Source organism: Gymnoscopelus braueri (genome assembly GCF_963280865.1).
Source record: "Gymnoscopelus braueri genome assembly, chromosome: 8".
In the NCBI taxonomy this organism is placed as follows: Eukaryota; Metazoa; Chordata; class Actinopteri; order Myctophiformes; family Myctophidae; genus Gymnoscopelus; species Gymnoscopelus braueri.
Window position 1 is genome coordinate 1,062,986 of NC_137609.1, and position 27,149 is coordinate 1,090,134.

Below are 27,149 nucleotides of genomic sequence, written 5' to 3' on the forward strand. Positions count from 1 at the left end.
ATATTTTTATAGTTTTATATACTTATAAAAAATTGCTATATAAAATAGGCTTGCTATTTTCTGTTGCCCTGCAGCAGGCTTCAGTATATTTTTTGGTGGCATGTTACACCACTAACAACATTAATCAGAGTTTATTTTTAATTCACATTTGTTAAATGTCAGGTCTGCTCACGTCACGTTTCAACTCCGCGGACGGACGGCCCTTGTTGTGTTATACGCAAAAGTGTTACCCAAAATAATTCGGTTTGAGCATGCGCAAAATTGCGGCGTCCGTGGAGTATTATTATTGTTCCTATCGTCTTTCTAAGACGATTTCTACGTGGATTTTATCGTTTATAAAGTAGGATGTGGCCATGCAAAATGGAGGTGTCCCGTGGATTTGTAAAATATTCGCGGTAAAACATTTTTTTTTACCGCGAATAACTTTTATATTTTTTTCTGTTGTTGGTGACAAACTGTAGTGCGTCCCATGGACGCCACGACGGTGTCATGAATGCGTCCTTTCTCAATAATGTGCGTCAGAGACGCAGGACGCAGGCCTATGAGCATCTCTGGCCACAGGACCACCGTTTGATGAGATTTAGCCTCTCAGACCCCAGACTTGTTTTTGTCCACAATTCCATCCATGCTGTATTGATGTTGGTACCATAGGAGAGATAACAGGCACACGTTCATCAAAATAACAATTATTTAATTAAGTAATGTATATAATTACCAATACTTTAACTCTCGAGAGCGTAAAATGACCCGTAAGGGTCCATTTGGTTTCATTTTACACTCTCAAGAGTTAAATATCTACCCAATAAGGGTCCATTTGGTTACCAACTCTCCATCATTTAGCTGGGGACCACCTGGAACCCCCTCAAGGACCCACAGGTTGAGCACCACGGTCCAACCGTACCAGTGGGTCACATGCTGTAGGTTGGCCCTCAATTTTCCAGGGCAAGCTCTCATCGACATATGCATTAGGAAGTGTTTAATGTCACAATGATGGGAGTGTTTATGTCGTGCGATTAATTTGCATTAATTTAAACTGCCGTTTGCATCATGAGGGCTTCCACACAGAACACAAATATAACGAGGCGATAAAGTGACATAATTATTCTTTCGAAACGAGGCAACAATTTCAAACAGCAAAAAGACAAAGTACATAACGTCAATCTTTATGAATGAAGCACCACTAAATTAATAGTTTGATGTGAAATATCCGCGACACATTTTCTGTCACGTTCCCAGTGTGTATAAGGGACCTTAAATACCCAACAAAGTTCCCATTTAATCACATGAAATCCAGCGTCCCTATTCTGGGCGAACATTCTGCTAAAACGGATCTACAAGCTCAGACGCTGTTAGATCCGCTATTTTCAACTAAAAGAATTGTGGAGGGAAAAAGGGAGGGGGCAAAGTAAAGTGGGACCCCGGAGTGGTTCTTTCAAATTGACATACTGCATATATTTCTTTTGTCCTCTTACCATGTGCTCTCCACTCAGGTCCTGGACCACCTTGATCTGATCGAAGTCGAACGGACCCTTGAAGCTGTGGGCGGCCTTGAACTTGGCGGGCCGGGTGTAGGGCATGCCCTCATCGTCACTGGACGACGGGTCGTCCTGGTCCGTGTGGAACACTTAGAACAAACACAAACAAAACAAGGAAAAACAACATCAAGAGCCCAGAAATGTTATTTCTACGGTAGTCGATTCAAAGGATTCAAACGCAAAGCGTTCCAGAGTGAAGCTGAAGGCTTTAAAACTTACTCAACCCAAAGCTCAAGCTCCTCTTGATTTTCCCATCTGAGTCAGAAAAAAAGACAATCAATTGCTAAAATGTTTCTGCTAACAAATACCAAAAAAATAAATAAAACATTCCTGGAGCACGGCTTTCATTTGCACTTTAACTCTTTGACTGCCAATGACGACATTCATCGTCATATTTTGCTACGGCCCACACTGCCAATGACGAGATTTTGTGTTTTCAGTGGTTTTCCACTAGATGGCACTGTTCGCTCAACTATGGGTCACCGTTTGGCTCCCAGTGAAGTAGAAAAGCAGCGGGCCACGTGATCGCAAAAAATGGCTTTTCATCTGTTTCTGTTGCTTTTTGGTGAAAACAACCTACATTCAACTGCCAATAACTATGGAATGGGTGATCGCGGCGGCTCGCTTCTCCCCCCACCCCCCCCCTGATTCTACGATACTCGGATACGTATTTTAAAGCGATCGGGGGATCGATCATACTAGTGATGAATATTCTATGATCTTTCAAAAGGTTAGTGAAAACACTCGAAAATCGCTGGCAGTGGCTTAGCAAATTATGTTTTATTTCTGGCAGTCAAGGAGTTAAAAAGGACCACCTCCCCCATTGTCCACCTTAGCTTCATTATGTATATTTGGTCCTCACTAATGCTCATCTGTATCTCATTGGTGGACTATGGACAGTTCAGATCATCTACATAACAGTGTTGATTTTTTATTTAGTTTTAGTCATAGTCATAGTCTTTTGAATAAAATTCCATTTAGTTTTAGTCATATATTAGTCATCCGAAACGTTTTCGTTTTTGTCTAGTTTCGTCGACTAAATATCATAAGATTTTAGCAGACTAAATATACAGTTGATTTAGTCGCCTAAAACGTATTTTGGCGGTGCCTTGATGGCGTCGTAATGGCTGATTTTACACTTGGTTGCATGCTGAAAATAGCAGATCTACAAGCTCACAACGCGTCACAGCGTGACGCGTTGTGAGCTTGTAGATCGGCTATTTTCAGAGTGCAACATCCGAGCACAACCAAACATAGGATAACATTTTAGTCGAGTTTTTATTTGTTGACGAAATTGTCAATAGATTTAGTCTTAGTTTTAGTCATCCTAGTCGTTTTTATTTCGTTTTTGTCAGTGAAAAAAGGTAGTCGACGAACATTTTTCGTCATAGTTTTATTCGACGAAATCAACACTGCTACATACTGTAACCTGCCTACCGATGATGTCACTGGTAGGCAGGTTTCTGAACTGTCCACAGCGCTCCTCTGAGACACAGAGTGAGTAGACACAACTAGTCCTCACTGATGCTCATTATAAAGAAGGTTGACAATGGGTGAAGTGGACCTTTAAAGACGAGCTGAAATGGTATTGTGAGAGCATTTCATTTCCATATGACGTTTATTTATTTCATAGTGAAACGGGAGCTGTGTGTGTGTGTGTGTGCGACATCTCAGCCAATCACAGACAACGGGGGGAGGGGTTCAACCTCCTCCAGACACATATTTTAACCCCGAAACGCATTCTGTGTCATTTTACATTTTTAGCTCTAACCGTTATTTTATACTTCGTGCATTTAAAAAAAAGCAGATTTTGGAAAAATCTGGAAGATTTGTGCAAATCTTTGAATATATATGTTTTTCAAAGCGATTTTTGTAACTCAAATCTTTGCCTCTGGGGATTCTACAAATGTATTTTTTTTGTACTTATGTTGCTATAATATTAGTGGTTCTCAAACATTTTCATGTCAAGGACCCCCAAAACGTATTTGTCCGTGGTCCCCCCATATCAAAATATTTTGTTCCAGGGACCCCCACCAGAAGCAAAGATTTGAGTTATAATGTATATATATATATATATATATTCAAAGATTTGCACACATTTTAACGATTTCTTTGTCAAAAATAGCAGATCTACAAGCTCATGGCGCGGCACTCGGTGCCACGCCATGAGCTTGTAGATCTGCTATTTTTGAATAGCCAAACATATCAAAGACACATCTTTTACCCGGCTACGAGCACTCATCCTGGGCATGGCTGAGTACCATGCATGGACCTCCTGGAGGTCACCTCGCTCCAAAAGTTAAAAAATAAATAAAAGAAATCAAACAAGGCAGTGCTGCAGAATCACGTTTCTGTTGCCTATTGCTTGACTCAAATGTATTCAGAAACATATTTTAGTGTACTGTTCGACTTTAACCCAGTTAGAACGGGAACCCCTATACGTAACTATACCTTTCAATCCGGGAACCTCTTTGGGAGTTGTTGTTGTTGCTATGTACAGTATAGAGCAACATATTTTTTTTTGTAATTTTTGAATAAATATTTGAAGTTTTTCAGAAATCTTGGGTCAGGATTTAGAAGGCGATTTAATGGGTCTCGGGGTCGTAATGGGTTAAAAAGCATCTGCCATGTTTGTTTACATTCAACATGCTGACATAATGCAGGAATTAAAAACAAACAAATACATGAACACAATAAATAAATAAATCCCATAACTGAAAGTTTTTGTCAGGCCCAAGTATCAATCTGTGATTTGTGAAACAGCGTGAAAGGTGTTTGTTTTGGTATTATTGTTCTAAATGTGTTTTCCTCAAGCAGTTGTCACAGATTGAGGCTTTGACCTTCGATTTTATGTGACATCCAAGACCATTAGGGTTTTATGGAAGATGCTTCTGGACATATTATTGCCAGTTTGACCAATTGAAATACCGTAATTTTCGCACTATAAGCCGCACCTGAGTATAAGCCGCAGCAGCTAAATTGAATGATTTGTACATATATAAGCCGCACTGGACTATAAGCCGCGGGTGTTTTAATGAACTGCATTCTAGTGGCCCCTAGTGGCCGTTAGCTGTAAAAATCCATAGATAAGCCGCACCGTTATATAAGCCGCAGGGTCGAAAAATTGGGAAAAAGTCGCGGCTTATAGTCCAAAATTTACGGTACTCACATTTCAAAATAAAATCTCTATAGTGTAGGGTTGACTGTATACCAGCCACATGGTGCAGAGAGCAACGCTGTTAAAGTTACAAGCCCATAAAAAAAAGACATGCTGCTAGCCTCTATGGCAGTGGTTCTCAAAGTGGGGTCCTCAGCTAAATTACTTAATATACAGCATCATGATAGTTTTTGTTTGACAGGAAGTGTATTTTATTTTCCGTCATATTAACTACATTTTCATTTCAGCTGGTCTTTTAAGCAGCAGCTCTGAAAAAAAAAAAAAATAATAATAATAATAATAATAATAATAATAATAAAGTAAAATTAACTGTAGAAAGTAAATAGATAGACCTTTATTGATCCAGAGGTAAATTCAGTTGTCATAGCAGCACCACAGTAAGGACGACATAAAGACAGAGGTAAGTACACAAAGAAGTATAAAAAAGCGGATAGATAAATAAATAAATAAATAGATCGACTATTATTAATCCATTAAGACTGGGAACGCATACTGTGTCATTTGAGATTTTAGCCATGACCATTATGTTAAACTTTGGCTATTCAAAAATAGCAGATATATAGTAGATCTGCTACTTTATTGAAAAAACGTAAAAATGTGTGCAAATCTTTGATTACATATGTTTTAAGCAACATTTTTAACTCTGTGCTTCTGGGGGTCCCTGGAACAAAATATTTTGAGATGGGGGTCCGCGGCCAAATACATATGTTTGTTGTTTGGTTGCTATATCAGTGGTTCTCAAACCTTTTCCATGTCAAGGACGCCCAAAATGATATGTATTTGGCCGCGTACCCCCATCTCAAAATATGTTGTTCCAGGGAATATTGGAGTTAAAATGTTTGCTTTAAAAAATATATACAGTATATATTCAAAGATTTGCAAAAATAAATAAATAAATAAATAGCAGATTTATTAGCTCAGTATATACCTTGTATATCTGCTATTTCGTAATAGCCAAATAAATCTTAAAATGACACAGATGCGTTCCCGGTCTTAAAGGGTTAAAATATGATCATATATAAAAAGAGGAGTTAGCGTCCGACCTGGCCCTCTGCGCCTGGGCTGGTCAGGGGTGTGAGGTAACGAGGCTGTCAGTAGATAGAAACGGAGGCATAACGTAGGTATGGTTGTACATATTCTATCACCTATAAACACAACATAACATTGTCTGTGTCCGGTGGAAACTGTTACTTTTCAGGAAATGTAAAAAATAAAAAAAAAGGAAAAAAAAGAACTGGATCAAATAGTTAATAGTTAATAGTTATTATTCAGTCACGACCTCTTGTTAATACAAAAGTATTCCACAGACACACTAAACCACATTTCAGAAATGGCAAAAACAGCCGTCTATTTGTGCTACTTTTGTGTGACACTGTAGTAGTATGACAAAGTAGATTAAAAAAAGTATCATAAAAAAAATTAGCATAAAAAGTTAAAATATGGGCCCGGACCATGGCTAGCGGTCCGGGCACTTAGGCTCTAATGTAGCCTGACAGTGCATTGCGGGTTCGAGTCCTGTTCTAGTCCCGTTCCTCGACGATCTTGTCTCTCTCCCTTGTTTCCTGTCCATCTCCACTTAAAAAACTATCAATACAAGGCAGAAAAGCCAAAGGAATATCATTAAACATTTAAAATATGGAGCTACAAGGTTTTTAGCGACAGTGATGATATAGAAATATCAAACGTCCTCACCTTCGTCGCGGACACTCTTCACCTTATTGACGGCCTTCTCCCCGTACTCCTCAGCCAGGTGCTTGGCCCTCTTCACAGACTTCCCCAGGAACTTCTTAAACTGGGTCCTGTGGGGCAAGACAAGATGACACAGGCAGCGCAGCAGTTAAGGTACAGTTTACAGGGCAAGAAAAGAGTACTTTAGATATGCTAGATACAGCAAGGGTAAAGACATTGCACAAAAGGATTTTATATCAGTAACGAAGGGGACACAACGTTATTATCCTCTGCAGGTGGAATGATTTAAGGGATGGAGTGCTCTGAATTCCACACATTGACCCGCTGGCTAAAAGCTAAATATGTAGCTATGTATACCTGTTAATATACTGTTAATATACACTTAAACTGTATCTATAAAGTTAATTCCCAGGCAAGTGCTGAGGGCCAAGCAAGATAGTACAGTGGTGTGCTTGTCAACCTGGTGGGGGGGCGCCAACAAATGCAGGGGTCACCAGATGCTTTTCTCAAAGTGCCAAAAAAAGAAAAGGTATAAATTAAATTAAATTAAATATAAATTAATAAATAATAATAATAAAATTCTTATATATTTAATTAATTAATTAGTAGGCACTAGGCAATATTCGGAGGAAGAGAGAGAAAGAGTTTGTGTGTGTGTGTGTGTGTGTGTGTGTGTGTGTGTGTGTGTGTGTGTGTGTGTGTGTGTGTGTTGGACAGCTCTACTGGACAGCAGAATGCAAAGCTTACGTTTTCTGCTTGAGTTTTCCAGCGTCTGTGTCTGTCAGAGGAGCGGCCGCCTTGTCATCGTCATCTGACTGAGCTGCGTCATTCCTGAGAGGAAGAAACAAAACATATCATGTATAAATACATACACTTCCATTCCAACGTTTCTTTTTAGAACACAACAAGACAGTGAAGTTCAACTGGCTTGCTTTCCGTTTCAAAATCAAAATCAACTCCATCATATCCCATTTAAACAGCCAAATCCCACTGTATTAACTTGAGTACTAGCTTTTAGGAAAATCTTTATACCCATTTATAGGTGCAGTAGGTGATTAACTTTTGTTCAAATAAGTGCTAAATAGCTCTATGTTCGGATAGTAATCCTTGCTATAGAATGTTTCAATAACAGGGGTCTCCCCTGTCTGTCTAGCTCTTTAAAAAACGTAAAATTAACGTTCAATAACAAGCTGATAAATTATCTTTGGGGAGTGGATGACATGTATGACCTACATCAACATGTATGTTCTGTTTACTAAAGAGCCCTTTAGTTAACAAAACTAAATAAAAACAAAACTTAGAAACTGGAGGGGACAATGGAAAGACCCCTGTTACTGAACAAACACTCCATCCTCCAATAATTAACCAAAGCTCTGTGAGGGTGGCGAGGGCAAAATCTCTTCTGCCCGGTTCTCCTCAGTGGCTGGAGCAATTGACCTGCATTTGCACACAGCCTTTGACCATTACCATGTGCACGGAACAGCGAAGCCCGTTTTTCACTTTCCCCAACTGTCAGCTGTTTATTAGCAGTTTTTATGTAAAAGAATGTCGCCATGGTTACGGCTGCCCAGCTGTGGGATGGCCCCGCGAGCTATGGGATGAATGATCAAACTGCGCATGCGTCCATAGAATCCATAGACCCACTGTGTTACACTGTTGCCGTCTGCCACAAGCACATACAGAGAACGTGCTTAGACCAACGTACGTGTGTGTGTGAGTGTGTGTGTGTGTGAGTGAGGGGGGGGGGGGGGGGGGGTGAGCGACGGGACGCGCCCGTGGGTCCGGCCGTGTGTGTGTGTCTGTGTGTGTGGGGGGGTTCCGTGTGTGTGTTCACTGCGACTGTGGGTCCAGGACGCGGCGACGGGATGCACACGCATGCGGGCTCAGTGTATTAACCCATTAAGACCTGGAACGCATCAGTGTTACTTTTTCATTTGAGCTAAAAAGCATTATTTTACACTTTGGCTATTAAAAAATAGCAGATATACAAGCTCATAGCGCGGCACCGAGTGCAGCGCTATGAGCTTGTAGATCTGCTACTTTTGAAAAATCGTGAAAATGTGTGCAAATCTTTGAATATATATATTATTTTAAAGCAAACATTAACTAAAATCTTTGCTCCTGGGGGTCCCTGGAACAAAATATTTTGGCCAAATTCATACCATTTTGGGGGTCCTTGACATGAAAAAGTTTGAAAACCACTGATATAGAAACATACGTTTTTCAGAAAACGGTTTTAGAAGACATTTTGCAGAATCGGAACCTCAGGCCTAAATGGGTTACGGCATATTTGCCTTATTAGCCAAAGGTTCTGCAGCAGAACGTACGTGATGTACTCCTTGGTTCTCCTCATGATGTGCAGGGTGAGAGGGTTGATCCCCGAGGGAAGCTTCTCCTCGGCCTGGATGAGAGGGATCTCCTCTCCCGTGTCCAGGTTCTTGATCATCACACTGGCCAGGATCTCCTGTTAGGATGCCACACAATAATACACCTTTAATTGATCCTGCATGCGCCACAGGACAGCACAGCAGTTAAGTTACAGAGTACTAACTTCTGAGAATTCCTCAGAAAACGTTTTCTTTTAGATAACTCTGATGAAGGCTTAAAGCAGGGGTGATGGAGAGGGCCACTATATTTCCACACACACTCCAGAGGGCCACATTGCATATTGTCGGGCAGACACCTCTTACCTCCGTATTTTCGTAAATAAATGCCGTACTTTGCCATTCTATGTCACACAAAAATAGCAAAAATAGCCAATCTACAAGCTCAAAACACGTCGCAGTGCGGCGCGTTTTGAGCTTGTAGATCTGCTATTTTTGCTATTTTTGAATTGGAATCCTAAATTTGTTTTTGCTATTTTTGAAATGGAATCCTGAAAAGCAACATTTTTACTAACTTTATGAACTTAAATACAAATACATTGGCCATAAAAAAAGAGAATAGAATTGTAATACTAGTCCTTAAGCTTCTAATTATAATATGCATGTTTATGCATTCTAACAGCTGAAATCAATAATGTATCAGTATTCCGATATTAACCTGCAGGCCGCATTAAGTGAAGGTGGGGGCCGCATGTGGCCCCCGGGCCGCCAGTTGCCCATGTATGGCTTAAAGGGATAGTTCACCCCCAAAATGACTTTTTTTTCTATGGATTAGTCACCCCATGGAGACTTGAATTCATGGATATTTTTTAGTTCTTGTCTCATTCCTAAGGCGATAATTTGATGACCAGCAGCGGTTCCGGTAGGAGACACAAAGAGTCTCCTTTGTGTCTCGTACCGGAACCGCTGCCTACCTAGCGCTGGTCATCATATTATTGGCTTAGGAATGCCACAAAAACTAAAAAATAGCCATGAATTCAAGTCTCCATGGGGTGACTAGTCCATAGGAAAAAAAGTGTTTTTCCCTTAATGCAAGAGGCTTCTGTTTCAGCTTTCTAACTTTCCAGGAAGAGAAACGCTGTACTTTCTATTAGCTTGAGAATCTAACTACTGGGTGAACTATCCCTTTATTTTCTATCCCAACTTAAAGAGTTAGAGTTTATCATTCATACTTTTTAAGTAATTGTAGTTTATGTATTTATTTTGACACAACTTCATCATCACGAGCGCATCGTGAGAGAATAGGAAGTGTGTGTTTGTGTGTGAAAGAAAGTGAGTCACTGTCTCTGGCTATATTTGATGTCTAAAGAGCGTCTGTCTGCTGAAATATAAAAAATGAGGAACTGTGGAAAAGTAGATTTTCACAAAGCCTGTGTGAATAAGAAGGACACAATCATCGGTGCTTCCTCTTGCACACTGAGACCTGGAGGCAAAGAACACGATGAGGTTCCTCTTTGCTTATTGGTCACTGATGATGAGCACAGAGCACTTAGTGGTAGTTATGATTTGGGAAAAAAAGGTGAACTGCTGGTGTGTACATCTAATCCAAATGGGTCCAGGTGAAGGTAAAAAAAAAAGTATCTCTATAACGTGTGATCAGTGGTGTAAAGTAACTAAGTGCATTTACTCAAGTACTGTACTTAAGTACAATTTGGAGGTATTTTTACTTTACTAAGAGTATTTCCAATTTTCAGTGCTTTTACTTCTACTCCACTACATCTCAGGGACAAATATTGTAATTGTACTCCACTACAATTATTTGACAGCTTTAGTTACTTTGCAATGATCAATTATTATACTATAAAATAGAACTTGTAGATCTGCTATTTTCAAACATTTTAGTACTTTTACTTTTGGTACTTTAAGTACATTTTGATACCAATACTTTTGTACTTTTACTCAAGTACATTTTTAATTCCAGACTTTTACTTGTAACGGAGTATTTCTAAATTAGCCTGGCATGACCAGACTAATATCACTGTGTAGATATTAGTCTGGAATCTCTGTGTGGAACCTGCATTTCCGAGGGACAAATTAAAAAAAATGCCTCTGGTGATAAACCCGCCCCATATTTGCATACTGGGCCCTGATTGGTCCCTCACAACTTCGGAGGGAGAGAAATCCAATCTCTATTGAGAGGGGCCAGACCTAATCTGCCGAGGACACTTTTTTTTTTGTTGCAATGGCAGATTCATCTGGAACCAGGCTAGTGTCAAAGTGCCCTCACCTCGTCTGTGAGCTCTCTGCCAGAGCCGGAGCGCGGTCGCTGAGATCCCGCCGTGTCTGGACCGCCGTCCGCCGACGCATGCTCCTCCCCCTCGCTCTCCTGGAGGACACACACGCGCACGCACACACACACACACACACACACACACACACACACACACACATTACAGCTGCTGAAAAGTATGCGAGTCTTCTCGTAACATAACCCTCAGCCACTAGTACCATAGCCGATCTACAAGCTCAAAAATCGCGTAGATCTGCTATTTTTTTATTGGAATCCTGAAAGGTAAATATTGTATTTTATTTTTATTTTTATTCATTAATACTCATGTTAACTCACTCATGTTAATGTTAACTTCAATACAAATACATTGGACATAAAAAAGACAATGGTATTTTAATACTAGTCATTAACACTTGTATGACTAAGCAATCAATATGACCGATTTTGAGAATTTAAAGTGGATTATCTTCTCTCATGAAGCTCTGAGAAAGTTCCCCTTTCATGACTTTTCCTAAATATTTGTTTCAATTCATCTCTGTTTTTTTTTCTTTCTGAAACGTATTATAAATATGAAATATATACCATATATACCATCCCAGCCGTTATATTTCGGCTAAATTGACCGCTCTCCCCCTCTCTCCCCCATGGAAGAGTAGTTCACACCTCCAGATCCCCCGCAGAGCGGCCCGTAGACAGCAGACTCGCTGCTGTACAACGAGTCTATGTTGCCATGTCTGCTTATTATAAGCGACTTTGGGCTTGTTTTTCACGTCTTTCTATTATTATTATTATTATAATTATATATATAATTACATTATAATGGTAATACTTTTCTACTCCACTACAGCTCAGAGGCAAATCTTGTACTTTTACTCCACTACAATTATTTGAAAACTTTAGTTACTAGTTACTTTGCAGATATAAATATCTTTTCATAGTTGTTTAGATTAGAGATTCATGCATGTCCTTTTGTAAATGATTTTTTATTAGGTCAATATTTATATAGAAAGGTCTAACCAGGGACTGGGGTTGCAAATTAGCCTCGGCTATAAACCCCATTTACAATGCAATGGTTTCATGCCTCACTGTTTTCTTAGGGCACAACGACGCATGCAGTAACATTTTCATAGACCTGACTGCTTATTTCTCTCGCAAAATTTGGCAACCCATTTCACTGCAGTGTACAGAGTGTTCGCTACAGATCGCGCTGTTTTAAAATGCTGTGCCAACAGATCTGATCTACAAGCAGATGGCTCGTCAGGCAGCGACTGTTCCATGTTTGTAGATCAGATATTTAGCGCAGGAGTAGAGCAGGAATGAGCACATTTGTTGAACATAGCGATGTGTTCACTTGTTACGCTGACAGGGAGAGGAGAGGGACAGAGAGGGACAGGAGAGGAGACGCTTCTGTCAGCGTGGACAGCTGATAGAATGAGAGCTTTACGCTCAGACAATAATGTGAATATTATATAATATAATATTGGTTTGTCAAGAGATATCCATGTGTTTTGGACAATGGAGATAGTCACGTAATTAGACAGTGGCTTCAGCGTTCATATAGGCTCCATGTTTCACTGAAGAGTTTAATGTGATGCTGCAGATGCACTGTTTTACACGCTTTTTTATAAAGATTTTACATACAGAATCTGCAGTTACCATTACATTTTATAATACTATTTTATATATATATATATATACTACATTACTATTTTATAATGTTTCTGCCTGCAGCAGAGTGCAATTGAGATGTTAATGGCTATTTAGAAGACAATGGAACCCCCCACTGTTTGGGGGAGAAAGTGTGAACTAGTCTGGAGCCCAGAGGGGAGACAGTGGCCAATAGGATAGCCTGATTTGGGGATCAAAATGATCGTTTTTCAGGCATGGTGGAGGGTAATGAAACCTCAGTCATGCGAGTGTTAAGCTACTAATATAGACGGGTCATGTTTGCATGTTTGGAATTGTAACAGCTGAAATCAATAATATATCAGTATTCCAATAATAACCTGTGGGCCGCGTTAATTGAAGGTGGGTGCCGCATGTGGCTAGAAGCTACACTAACCTGTGCAGTGACCACCTCGTCGCCGCTGGTGTGTTATGGTTATAAAAGGAGGTAGATACTGTAGAAGCCACACTAACCTGTGCAGTGACCACCTTGTCCCCGCTGATGGCGCTAGCCAGGTCCAGGGAGTGTTGCAGCTCCTTGGTGATGTTCCTGACCGTGCTGGTGGGGGACAGCAGGCCGGACGGCTCCAGTGGCTCCACACCGGCGTCTGGTGGAGACAAAAGTACAATATGTTTGTCTTTGAAATGTAAGGGAGTGAAAGTTACTGTCCACCACTGGACAGAAGCAGTGGTTCTCTATTCAGGTTACAGGGAGAGAGAGAGTACTGATGCTCCTTTTTTTTTTTTCAGTAACAGTGTTAAACAAAAAAAGCATTTTCAGGTCGGGATACCAATTGCATCCAATCATGATAGAGAACTCACACAGGATAGAGGATAAACAAATGAAACTGTGTGTGTGTGTGTGTGTGTGTGTGTGTGTGTGTGTGTGTGTGTGTGTGTGTGTGTGTGTGTGTGTGTGCGTACCGTCCAGTCCGGTCAGTCTCAGCGAGTCGTGGGACTTCTTGGAAGGCAGCGTGCGCCAGGAGGGGAGGGGGGGCCTGGGGGGCGGGGCCCCGCCGGGAGGGGGCGGGCGCGTGGGCGGGGTCTTCTTGGTGCTGGCCACGATGTCGGGCTCCACGGTGAACTGGCGGGGGGGCTTGGTGGGACCGCCCGAGGAGTCGTCCTCCGTGTCCACCGAGGACCCCGCGGACAGGTGGGGAACCTGGTATAGGAGGGGCGAGGGTTAATCCTACTAATCACTTTAATTGATTATTAAAAAATAACAGATTTTAATCAAATTCTGAAGAACATTTGAAATTAACCCATTCAATCCGGGAACGCATCTTTGTCATTTTAGATTTCTTTGGCTATTAAAAAATAGCAGATCTACAAGCTCAAGCTTCAATTTTTTCAAATTTGTGCAAATCTTTGAATGTATATATATATTTTTTAAGCTTTTTTTTCCGCGGCCAAATAGATTTCTAAAATTCCTAACAGTAGCCTATGTTGCATTATCAGTGGTGCTCCAGCTTTTCCATGTTAACTCTTTGACTGCCAGAGTATTTTCATAAAGTACTCCCCCAGTGCCAGCAATTTTCGTGTTTTTTTATTTTTATATTTTGAATTTTTCTCATGAAAATAATTTAAGGACACATAATTTAAAGACACAGCACAAATCCGCCACTAGAGAGCAGCACATGACAGCGTGATCAGGTCGTTGGGTCTCTCTCACCCTTCTTGATAGATTAGACAGGGAAAAACATGAAAACGGATGTGACGTCGTCCCAGATTGTTTTGATCGGCAAAATTTACGATGTGATACACGACGGCGATGACTGATCGTCACCCAGACCATAGATTATAGAAGAGAACCTGTCCGTTTGTCCGTTATACCGTGTGAAAAATCGTTTATTTACCTATTTTGGACGAAAATGACTGGGGAAAAAAATCAAAAACCGGAAACGGAATCCAGGTCTTGAAACCGGATGCAGATGTCCGTGAAGTAAGTGGAACTCGAGAATAACATTGAATATTAAGCAGCATAGCGCAATCAGAGATTAAACAATGAACACGCGTCAAGCGCGTCGACGGCCAACTGGACAAAGTAGCACTTGACGCGTTATCGCGTCGTCCGCAGTCAAAGAGTTAAGGACCCCCAAACTAGTGTCAAAGTGTCCTTGAGCAAGAACCCCTAATTGCTCCTGATGAGCAGGTTGGTGCCTTGCATGGTTTCCTCCGCCATTGGTGTGTGAATGTGTGTGTGAATGGGTGAATGTAATGCACAATCTATATGTAAAGCGCTTTGGATAAAAGCGTTATATAAATGCACCATTTACATACATATATATATATATATATATTTATTTTTTTTCTCAAAGATTTGCACAAATTTTCCACGATTAAAAAAAAAGATCTACAAGCTCATAGCGTGGCACTCGTGCTGCGCTATGGATATCATGAAATCCCTATCCAAAGCGCCCATAAGCTCAAAAGGTGTTCTCTGTGGACAGACACAGCCCCATAGTGAGCATTAGTGCTTTAATATTTAAGAATATCAACCCTTGCACCTGGTCTAAGAGATCGGCGGGTCTCTGCTGCTCCTGGTCCCCTTCCGCGGGCAGACCCCGGGGTCTCCCCAGGGTGCTGGTGATGTCGGGGGGCTGGACCACGCGGTGCCCCGCTGGCGACCCGGGGCCGTCTGAGGGGTCGGGGTCGGGTAAGCCTTCCTCCGCTCCGTTCTGCTGCTGCTGCGTCGGTGCTTCTGGACTGTCCAAGGGCCCAGGGTCTAAAGGTGTGCAAAAGTTAATGTAACTAATCAATTTAATTCACAATTTAATAAAAAATATATAGAATTCATACATGACATTTATGACATAATATATGAATTATGGATCCTTATGTTGGGCATGTCATTATACAGTAGGTGAAAAGCTTCCGATATTTAAAAATAAATTGTGAACAGAGCAGATATACGAGCTTATGATGTTGCAGATCAGCAATTTTCACTATTTGTGGTGGTTAATAAATTCATTGATATACTGTATAAATACACACTATATATATATATATATATATATATATATATATATATATATATATATATATATATATATATATATATATATATATATATATACACACACACACACACACACACACAAGCTCTGTTCCATAGCGTTAGAAGGCGTTCTCCTTAAGGCTATGGGACTTTCAAGCCTTTGAGCACCACAGGCTGCGCAGCCTCTCGTCTTTAGTCAAAACAAAAAATACACTTTAGCTACTCACCAAAACAAAGACAGTTTTATGGAGTTGAAAGCCTACTCTACTTAGTAGGAACACTCTGAGCCCCACACCTCACGTCTAAAATACACTTTTTGGCCAGAAAATACAATATTTCACCTGAGTTTTTTATTTATTTTTACTAAAGACGATAGGCTGTGCAGCCTGCACTACCACGGGTGTGAGGGGAAAGGATCTAAAGTACCATAGCGTTAAGGAGAACTCCTTCTAACACTCTGGACCAGAGCTATATATACACAGTATAGAAAACGCATTTGTCGATTATTGGAACCGTACCAGGTTCCCCTGCAGGGGGCGGTATTGGTGGCGGTGCGGGCTCTATGGGAATATGGGGAGGAGCTTTGCTGTGGTGGGAGTGGTGGTGGTTAGGCTCCGCCTCCGGTGCCCTGATGTCGACGTGCAGCTGTTCCAACAGCTGGGCCACCTCCCCGTCTGCATCCACCTCCTTCTGACTCTCCTGTATGATGCTGTCAATGATCTGGATGGGAGGAGCATAGTGACATCAGTAATAATATACATTTATAAATAATATGGGATTAACCCATTCAATCTCTGTCATTTTAGTTTTCTTTGGCTAGACAAAAAATAGCAGATATATAAGCTCATGCGGCACGAGTGCCGCGCTATGAGATTGTATATCTGCATTTTATATATTTTTTGTATCTTAAAAATATTTGCAAATCTTTGAATATATATTAATATTGTAAGATATATATATATATATATAATATACAAAAATGTGTTACTCAAATCCTTGCTTCTGGGGGTCCCTGGAACAACATATTTTGAGATGGGGGTCTGCGGCAAAATACATATAATTTGGGGGGTCCTTGACATGTTTTAGAACCACTGATTATAGCAACATAGTTTTTTTTTCAAAAAACTGTTAGGATTTAGAAGACATTAGTAGAATCCCCTAGAAGCAAAGATTTGAGTTAAAAATACATATATTCAAAGATTTGCACAAATGTTCATGATGATGATTATTGCAAGTTGTTATAGTCAAAGACAAGGTCAAGGTCATGCACTGTGGGGGAAAGGTATAAATGAGAGCCACACCTGAAGGGAATCATCTGGATGAGAGTCGTTTGGAGCCGCTCCAACAGTGGCCTCTGGCGGTGCTGGATTCACCGTTCTCTGCGGGGGGAGGAGGGGGGGGGGGTACGTTACGGTCAACTCTCAGTCCACAGGGTACGGTCACAAACACACTCTTCAAGATCTTTTTGAAAATAGCAGATCTACAAGCTCACAAGGTGTCGCAAATGCGACGCGTTGTGAGCTTGCGGATCGGCTATTTTCAAATAGCCTATTATAGGTTTAAAGAGCACATGTAGCCGCTTCTTTTGGGCTCGTTTTCATAGAACTGGCTGCTTATTTCTCTCACAAAAATCTGGCAACGGTGGTTCTACGGCTCTGCACCAGAGCCATGACATCACACGTTTTGCGGATTCCCCCGTATTGCATGTTTACATGGAGACACGAGGCGGAGCGTTTTCAAAGATTTCCACTCTGGAAGGGGGTTTCATTTTTTTGCGGTTTCAACCCCCGATAACGCCGTTGCCGTCTAAACGGACTGATATTTCATTTAGCAGTTTTCTCTCGAGACCGTTGTCGTCTTAACGGGGCCTTAAAACTATTTTTGAAGATTTTAGATTTAGGTGTGTCAATGGCCCTACTGTTGACTACTGTTTTAGCTTGCACATTGACACACCCCTGGCACTGGTCACACCACACCTAAATCTGAATACACCATTTATTAATTTGATTAGCTGCAGCTGTGTTTTTATCCTAGTTGTATTTCATTTTACTTGACACTAAAGAAAAAGAGGTTAAACTGCCTCAGAATTAGTTGCGAACGCGGAGAAGCCGCGCCTCCGCCCAAGTGGAGCCTACTATGAAACTCTGCTCGGCTTGTGAGTGTGTGTGTGTGTGTGTGTGTGTGTGTGTGTGTGTGTGTGTGTGTGTGTGTGTGTGTGTGTGTGTGTGTGTGTGTGTGTGTGTGTGTGTGTGTGTGTGTGTGTGTGTGTGTGTGTGTGTGTGTGTGTGTGTGTGTGTGTGTGTGTGTGTGTGTGTGTGTGTGTGTGTGTGTGCAGTGCACTGCCTGGCTGCGGCCGACAGAGTGCGCCAGAGTGCAGCTACAGTCAAAACACACACACACACACACACAAGTCTGTAAATACACAATATTTTCGAGCTGCGTTCGCATCCAGCGTTCGCGCGTCTTACTTGTACCATTACCCAACAAACTTGTAACCAGTCTTTCTGGTTTCATGTAGTGAGAAAGTCAAGAGCTTCATACTGGATGACTACTGTTTTCCACTGAAATGATTTATTATGCATGACAGTTTAGTGTCACTTTCCCTGCTAAGTGAGTCACTTGCAAAGGGCTGACTGTGTTCCAAAGTAAACAACAAAACTGAATGCATTCTAAGTGATTTAGGCCTTAGCTAATGACTTCACCTTGAAGTGTGTCAAAGTAGCATGAGAGAAACTTTATGGTTCCCTCTGGAAAGTGAAACATGGTTTTATTGCAAACGAGTACAAGGAATAAACTAAATTCTTAGATTGTATCAATGAAGGTAGATCCAGAACTCATGGTTGTATGAAAAAAATCCAAGCGCATTTATATTTTCAGTATTTATCCGAGAATCTTATCGAGAGCCATTTTAAATCAAACACTTAAACCCTATAATATATTTAGCTGGCCAGGCTCTCAAAGAGCTCTATACTTAGCCTGCTCCTTATTTTCCCACTCTACAACAATCTCTTCCACCAAAAAATAGCAGATCTACAAGCCCACAACGCATCGTGTTGCGATGCGTTGTGAGCTTGTAGATCTGCTATTTTCACGGAACGTTCACCCCAGAATAAGGACACTATACGGTTCATGCGGTTCATTCCCTTGATCAACGTAACCGACAAGGAATGTGAGAGTCAGCTGTGTAGCTGTTGTTGCACCAATATTTCGGTGTTTCAAGAATAATCATGAGAGGGTAATATTACTGAAGGAGAACTGGTTGAGCTAGAAGATATTAATCCATTAAGACCGGGAACGCATCTTGTATTTGGTCTGCGGCCAAATCCATATCTATTTTTTTTTTATAAATCCTAACAGTATGTTGCTGTATCAGTGGTGCTCCAACTTTTTCATGTCCAGGACCCCCAAAAGGATATGTATTATGTCATTATGTATTTAGCCGCGGACTCCCATCTCAAAATATGTCGTTCCAGGGATCCTAAGAAGCACAGATCAGAGTTAAAAATGATCGCTTTAAAACATATGTATTAAAAGATTTGCACACATTTTCAAGATATTTCAAGAATGTTTAGATCTATAAGCTCCTTGAGCTTGTATATCTGCTATTTTTGAATAGCCAAAGAAATCAAAAATGACACACATGCGTTCCCGGATTGAATGGGCTAAAAAGTAATTTTTTGGGTGAACCATCACTGCCACTGACGTAAAAAACTTTTTTTTCCGATTACCAATACTGCCACTGACGTAAAAAACATAATAATAAAAAAATCTCACACAGAACCCAAGATATCGTGATCCGAAGATTTGCTACTCCATTTACTTCTTGGTTAACGTATTACTTAAAAATCCTGTATCTCGACTCCTGTGTACTATTCTTTTTACTAATATGTATTTTTGGCTGAGACATGCTATTTTCAAAGACGTATAAAAGCGAACGGGAGGTCGCGGTGACACTTTTTTTTTAAATGTCATCGCGAAAATAAAAAATAAATATTCTGTGACTACTTCAAAAGGTAAGAAAATCGAAAAATCCAGAAATAAGTCGGGCAGTGAAAGAGTTAAGAGATAGTCTCTGGGGGTCTCGGGTGGAAACCTCATATGTCCAAAATTGTTACTTTTCAGGATTCAAATTCAAAAGCATCAAAAGTAGCAGATCTACAAGCTCAAAATGCGAGCTTATAGATCTGCTACTTTTGATATGTTTGTGTGACGCTGTAATATGATCAAGTAGGGCGTTCATTTACAAAAAAACACTAAAGGTAAAATAAGGACATACTGTAGGAGGTTTCTGCTCGACAGCAACGATATAATAGATTATATTTAGTATAAAAATAGGCATGGTTCTTTATTCAACCCACTGTTAACGTACCTGACTCGATGGAATGACAAACTTTGCAGGCGACCTGAAAGACAAAAGAGCAACAGTTTAGAACATGTTTGACATGGAGAAATGAATGAAATCCATCTTATTATCTTTAAAAAAACTGTTCAATCAATATGTTTCAAAGGTGAACTATTTTCTGAAAGAAGAAAGCTGTGTGCCTGTGATGTCATTGGGCAGAACCCTCTGGGGGTTTAGATGACAAATGGTAAAGATGCATGTTGAAATATTAAAGGGATATTTCACTTTCAAAAAAACTTTTGGTCATTTTATCGTCTACTCAGGCTTTTGTGAGCCCCCCAGACTGTTTTTAAGTTGTTTGATTCAGTATTTAGATATTTTGATTCATTTTATCAGACACGCCCCCTTCCTATACAAACCCATTATAACTTCAAACTCAATTTTTAACATGTTAGATTCATCAAAAACACCCGTCCTTGGTTCTGGTGACTCACCCTGCCCTCCTAATACGCGAGGGGGCCGTGTTTTTTCGATCACTTTTTTCATTTATTTTAAATATTTGTTTTGGAAAATGAAAACAATTAAATACTTTAAAAAAATGTAATACAATTTGGAAAAACATGTTCAGAACCCAAGATATGATGATTTGAAGATTTGCTGCTCCATTCACTCTTTGTTTAACTTCTTACTGGAAAAGGCTGTATCTCGGCTCCTAAGCACTTTTTTTTTACAATGAATTTTGGCTGTGGCACTCAGAGCCAAAATTCCATAAATAAGCTGGGCACTGAATGAGTTAAGAAGAAAACTAGATCTGCGGATCCGGATCTTCAAATAGTAAAATCAGCAGGATGTTGACATTGTTATTAAAAAAACAAACAGTACTGGGTTTGGTGATGCTCTATATTGTCTGAATCAACTTTGTCTGTGTTCGTTTATGTGCTAAAAGAGTGACTTTGAGAGCTGTTTCAAAGTCAATGAGGAACATATTTTGAATTATGAATTTCTAATCAATGGAGCAATTATTTTAGATTTCTTGTCCACCTTTGGAGTTACATCATGGCAAGGTAACTACACAACCCAAACCTCTACCAAAGTGGTCTTGCCCTTTAATTAGTATCATAGGTAGCACCATCAACGAGCGTGTTGTGCAAAAAGCCACTCTGTAGCAGTGTAAGCTGCTGACGTTTGGTCATTTTGTAGCTTGTGCTGCACTACAACGCAGCATTAATCTGTCCTACCAAGCACAAGTTATATTGACGCGTAAAAGGAATTACAGAGCCTAGCATAAAGAGCAATAACACTTTGGTAGAGGGTTGTGTAGTTAGTTACCATGTTAGTGTCCATGATGTAACTCCAAATGCAACTCTAATCAACGGAGGAATGGAGCAAGATCTCTCGCCAATATTTGGAGTCACATCATACACATCATACACAACTACACATCCCAAACCTTAGTTTTTGTTTTCAAATACATTTTGAATATTTTGTTCTTTGCTTGACATTTTAGATTTCTTTGGCTTTTCAAAAATAGTATATCTAGTGTACAAGCTCATAGTGCCGCACTATGAGCTTGAAGATCTGCTATTTTTTGAAAAAAAATATTTACATTTATGCATATATATATATATATATATATATATATATATATATATATATATTTTTTTTTTTTTTTTTTAAGCAAACAATTTTAACTCAAATCTTTGCTTCTGGGGGTCCCTGGAACAACATACTTATTACTTTGAGATGGGGGTCCGCGGCCAAATACATATCATTTTGGGGGTCCTTGACATGAAAAAGTTTGAGAACCACTGACATAATAGCAACATAAGTTATTTTCAAAAAACTATTAGGATTTAGAAGACATGTGTAGAATCACCCAGAAGCAAAGATTTGAGCTAAAAAAAAATATTTCTAAAATGGCAGATCTATAAGCTCATAGCACTCAGTGCAGCGCTATGAGCTTGTATATTTGCTATTTTTTGAATAGCCAAAGAAATCTAAAATGATGCTTTCCCGGTCTAAATGGGTTAATACCATTTGGAATACCTATACTGTTTTCAGATGTGCAATTAAACATTCACGTTACTCTGTTATCTTCCTTCCTGTTTCACTGGATAGATAGCTACCATGACAATTCAAAAGAAACCTCTCTGAGTCTAGGTCACCCAAAATAATGGCCAAGTCTTTTATGTCTTTATCCCATTCAATCTGGGAACACTGTGTCATTTGAGATGTGTTTTTATAGCTATAACCATTATTTTATACTTTGGGATATTCAAAAATAGCAGATCTACGAGCTCATAGCTTGTAGATCTGCTATTGTTTTTTGAAGAATCGTGAAAATGTGTGCAAATCTTTGAATATGTTTTTTTTTTTTTAAAGCATTTTTTTTTAGCTCAAATCTTTGCTTCTGGGGGATGTCTTCTAAATCCTAACATTTTTTTTCTGAAAAAAAAAACTTATGTTGCTATAATATCAGTGGTTCTCAAACTTTTTTCATGTCAAGGACGACCCAAAATGATATGTATTTTTTTTCCATGGACCCCCCCATCTCAAAATATTTTGTTCCAGGGACCCCCAGTAGCAAAGATTTGAGTAAAAAATTTGTATATATATATATTAGGCCTGTCCCCGACTAAGGAAGTGTATAGTCGAATCTGATTGGCGACTAATTGCCAATAGTCGACTGGCAGTCGACTAATGCAACAAAAAAAAAAATATATATATATATTTTTTTTATTATTATTATTATTTTTGCATGATTCGACTGAGATTGGCAGTCGAATCAGTCTGATTCGACTGCCAATCTCTCAGTCAAATCATGCACAAAATATGTTATGCAATAGAGGAGAGAATGTTTTTTTATTTTTTTTTATAATTCGACTAAGAGATTGGCAGTCGGCTAAGACACCCCTCGACTAATTAGTCGACTATTAGACTACTAGAGGTCAGGCCTTATATATATATATATATATATATATATATATATATATATATATATATATATATATATATATATATATATTCAAAGATTGGCACACATTTTCACAATTTCTTTTTCAAAAATAGCAGATCTACAAGCTCGTAGCGCAGCACTCGCGCAGCTTGTAGATCCGCTATTCTTGAATAGCCAAAGAAATGTAAAATGACACAGATGCGTTCCCAGATGGAATGGGTTACACTAGTGTACAGGTACGGTTCTATCAGAAACATTCCAACTGGTCTGGTCTGCTAGGGGAAGGAAGGTCACTTTCACCACAGGAGGAAAAACACTCTGCTGACTTGGCTCTCACTTCTTGCTTTCGGACAGAGAACCGTTGCACAAATATTGACTAAAGTGTCCCAGGGCAGGCCCACATAAACAGCATGTGACTGGCATGTAAAGGTTGGACTTTCGCTTTACTTTACCTTACACACACGCAAACACACACACATGCATACGCACACGCACACACACACACACAGTAAAACAAAATCCTCGAGTGTTTCGTTTATATCCAACTTGTAACTCTGAGAGTACCAAACAGGACTATTGGCCGTTTGGTACCAGTGGTGGAAAGTAACTAAGTATACGTACTCAAATGCTGTACTTAAGTAATTTTTGGGGGTATTTTTACTTTACTGGAGTAATTCCAATTGTCACTCACTACTTTTACTTCTACTCCACTACATTTCAGAGGCAAATATTGTACTTTTACTCCACTATATTTATTTGAAAACCTTAGTTACTATTACTTTGTCGATTTTGATTATCATTACAAAACATCCATTAACGACTTCAGCCCTATATACATTTCGGCCATTTGAAAATAGACGATCTTCAAGCTCACAATGCTTCGCGATGCAACGCAATGTGAGCTTGTAGATATGCTATTTTCAAAAGATTTTTATACATTTTATACATTTGAACACTTGTGAAATGGGACATTCAGCACAATGAGTACTTTCTACTTTTGCTTAAAGTACATTTTGATACCAATAATTTTAAACTTACACTCAAGTCAATTTTGAATTCCAGACTTTTACTTGTAACATAGTATTTCTACATTGCAGTATTGATACTTTTGCTTGAGTAAAAAAATATTATTATTTTTTTATTTATTTTTTCCACCACTTTTTGGTACACTCTCAGAGTTAAATGAACAGAGGTTTCCACTGTGTTGGGGTTGGGTGCCTTTCCTGGCGCGATCTGACTTCTCGGAAGCTTAGATGGGCCCCAGAGGAACCAATTAAAATGCCAAATCCACCCAACATTATGTTATTGCACAATCTAAACCCTTTAACTCTTTGACTGCGGACGACGCGATAACGCGTCAAGTGCTACTTTGTCCAGTTGGCCGTCGACGCGCTCGACGCGCTGGACGCGCGTTCATTGTTTAATCTCTGATTGCGCTATGCTGCTTAATATTCAATGTTATTCTCGAGTTCCACTTACTTCACGGACATCTGCATCCGGTTTCATGACCTGGATTCCGTTTCCGGTTTTTGATTCTTTTCCCCAGTCATTTTTGTCCAAAATAGGTAAATAAACGGTCTTTCACACGGTATGACGGACAAACGGACAGTTTCTCTTCTATAATCTATGGTCTGGGTGACGATCAGTCATCGCCGTCGTATATCACAACGTAATTTTCGCCGATCAAAACAATGGGGGGGACGTCACATCCGTTTTCATGTTTTTCCTTGTCTAATCTATGAAGAAGGGTGAGAGAGACCCAACGACATGATCAAAGCTGTCATGTGCTGCGCTCTAGTGGCGGAATTGTGCTGGGTCTTTACATTATGTGTCCTTAAATTATTTTCATGAGAAAAATTCAAAATATAAAAATAAAAAAACACGAAAATTGCTGGCACTGGGGGAGTACTTTATGAAAATACTCTGGCAGTCAAAGAGTTAAGACCGTGGGAAGCGTCGGTGTAATTTTAAGATTTCTTTGGCTATTCAAAAATAGCAGATCTACAAGCTCATAGCGCTACGAGCTTGTAGATCTGCTATTTTTGAAAAATAGTAAAAAAAAATGTGCACATCTTTGATTATACATATTATTTTAAAGTGAAGATTTTTAACTCAAATCTTTGCTTCATGAGGGTCCCTGGAACAAAACGTTTTGAGATGGGGGTCTGTGGCCAAACACATATAATGTGTGCTGTTTGGTTGCTATATCAGTGGTGCTTTTCATGTCAAGGACCACCCAAAATGATATGTATTTGGCCACGGAGCACAATCTCAATATGTTATGTTCCAGGGACCCCCCAGAAGCAAAGACTTGAGTTATAAATGTTCGCTTTAAAAATATATATATATTCAAAGATTTGCACACATTTTCACGATCTTTCAAAAATAGCAGATCTACAAGCTCATAGTGAGCTTGTAGATCTGCTATTTTTGAATAGCCAAATAAATCATAAAAATGGCAGATGCTATCCCGGTCTTAATGGATTAAATGGGTCCCAGAGGAACCAATTAAAGCCAAATCCACCCAACATTATGTTATTACACAATCATAACCATCTGTAAGCCTCTTTCAGGTTTGCTTATGATTGAGTCATGACTAGGCTTGTTCAGATGGGAACACAGCTTCTAGTCTTGGTCATATTATTATTTAAGTCTTATTATGATGTACATTATATGCGGTAGCTTCATTAAAAGTCACTAAGCTATACAAAAGTTAAGTCGCACGCGCACACACACACACACACACACACACACACACACATACACACACACACAGCATAACCGTTATCACATTGATATGGGAACTGAAAGATGATCTTGATTAAAAGTCACTTAAGCAAGACAGTTGCTGACGTATACGTACGTACACAAGCCCGTACACACACACACACACACACACACACACACACACACACACACACACACACACACACACACACACACACACACACACACACACACACACACACACACACACATAATAGTTAGATTAGATTAAAAGCCACTATGCAAGACAAATTGGTGACTGACAGACAGGAAGACAGGTAGGCAGGCAGGCAGACAGCATAACAGTTAGATTAGATTAAAAGCCACAAAAGCAAGACAAATTGGTGCCCCCTCCCCCCCCAGCACACACGGTTAGATTCGATTTGATTAAAAGTCACTGAGCAAGACAAATTGGTTAAAGACAGACAGACAGACAGACAGACAGACAGACACACACACACATCATAACAGATCAGAGTCACTGATCATCACAGTAACATAAAGCTGATCTTTCCTGCTCTGAACTCTGAACACAATAAATAACAATATTCTTAAACTTTAGGAGAAGCGGTGAAGTTGACATCCTCTGAACATATAATAATAAATAACAACATTATTACACAGACAGACACACACACAAAGACAGAGAGACAGACAGGCAGACAGACAGACAGTCACACAGACAGACAGACAGACAGACAGACAGTCACACAGACAGACAGACAGTCACACAGACAGGCAGGCAGGCAGGCAGGCAGGCAGACAGACAGTCACGCAGACAGGCAGGCAGGCAGGCAGACAGACAGACAGACAGTCTTACACTAGAGGAGAAGGGGAGAAGTTGACATCCTCTGGAGCATCGTAGAACTCCTCGGTGTCGCTGGTGTCAGAGGTCACGGTCAGGTCAACCACCTCCTCATCCATGATGCTTTACCCTGACAAACCTCCTCCACCTAAAACTAACTAAACTTTTATTAGTAGCTACAGTTAGCTGCTAACCTGCTATCGGCACACATACAGGTGCACACATACATGCATACGTGCACGCGCCCGTGCGTGTGGGGCACACGGATCTAATCCAATAAAAAAGTCCCCCAAAAAAAGCCTTTGATGTGCTGCTGAATCCACCAGAAACAGTGATTTATTGATCTGTTATAAACGTCACGCCATCATAACGTTGTAACTATGAGATAGCCTAGCATAGCTAGCTGGTAATGCTATCTCTATGTGTCTGTGTTCTAACGGACACTAACGGTTTGTTTGTAGTTCTTAAGGCTTCCGGCGGCGGTTAGTTGTAGTTTCTAAAGGAGTCTCTAGATGAATGTCTTCCTCATAGAGACACAGGTTTAGTTTATATAACTCTATACAGAGACAGCTAGCAGAGAGGGTTAGCCACCACCAGGCTA

The 27,149-nt window shown here is 40.0% G+C and overlaps 1 protein-coding gene across 2 annotated transcripts in view; it reads right to left on the reverse strand.

Moving 5' to 3' along the window:
- The window catches only part of wdr44 (WD repeat domain 44), a 43,488-nt gene extending 16,339 nt beyond the window's left edge, over window positions 1-27,149 (reverse strand). The window contains exons 1-13 of one of the 2 annotated variants that reach the window (XM_080434524.1): window positions 26,564-27,149; window positions 20,049-20,082; window positions 16,981-17,058; window positions 16,198-16,399; window positions 15,189-15,406; window positions 13,606-13,843; window positions 13,156-13,289; window positions 11,014-11,112; window positions 8,730-8,866; window positions 7,150-7,233; window positions 6,406-6,512; window positions 1,755-1,790; window positions 1,473-1,624 (exon numbers count right to left, since the gene is read on the reverse strand). In XM_080434524.1, the coding sequence (XP_080290650.1) occupies window positions 1,473-1,624; window positions 1,755-1,790; window positions 6,406-6,512; window positions 7,150-7,233; window positions 8,730-8,866; window positions 11,014-11,112; window positions 13,156-13,289; window positions 13,606-13,843; window positions 15,189-15,406; window positions 16,198-16,399; window positions 16,981-17,058; window positions 20,049-20,082; window positions 26,564-26,667 (1,623 nt within the window). In that variant the 5' untranslated portion in view covers window positions 26,668-27,149. The remainder of the gene's footprint in view (window positions 1-1,472; window positions 1,625-1,754; window positions 1,791-6,405; window positions 6,513-7,149; window positions 7,234-8,729; window positions 8,867-11,013; window positions 11,113-13,155; window positions 13,290-13,605; window positions 13,844-15,188; window positions 15,407-16,197; window positions 16,400-16,980; window positions 17,059-20,048; window positions 20,083-26,563) is intronic. The other variant, XM_080434525.1, reaches the window with a different exon arrangement.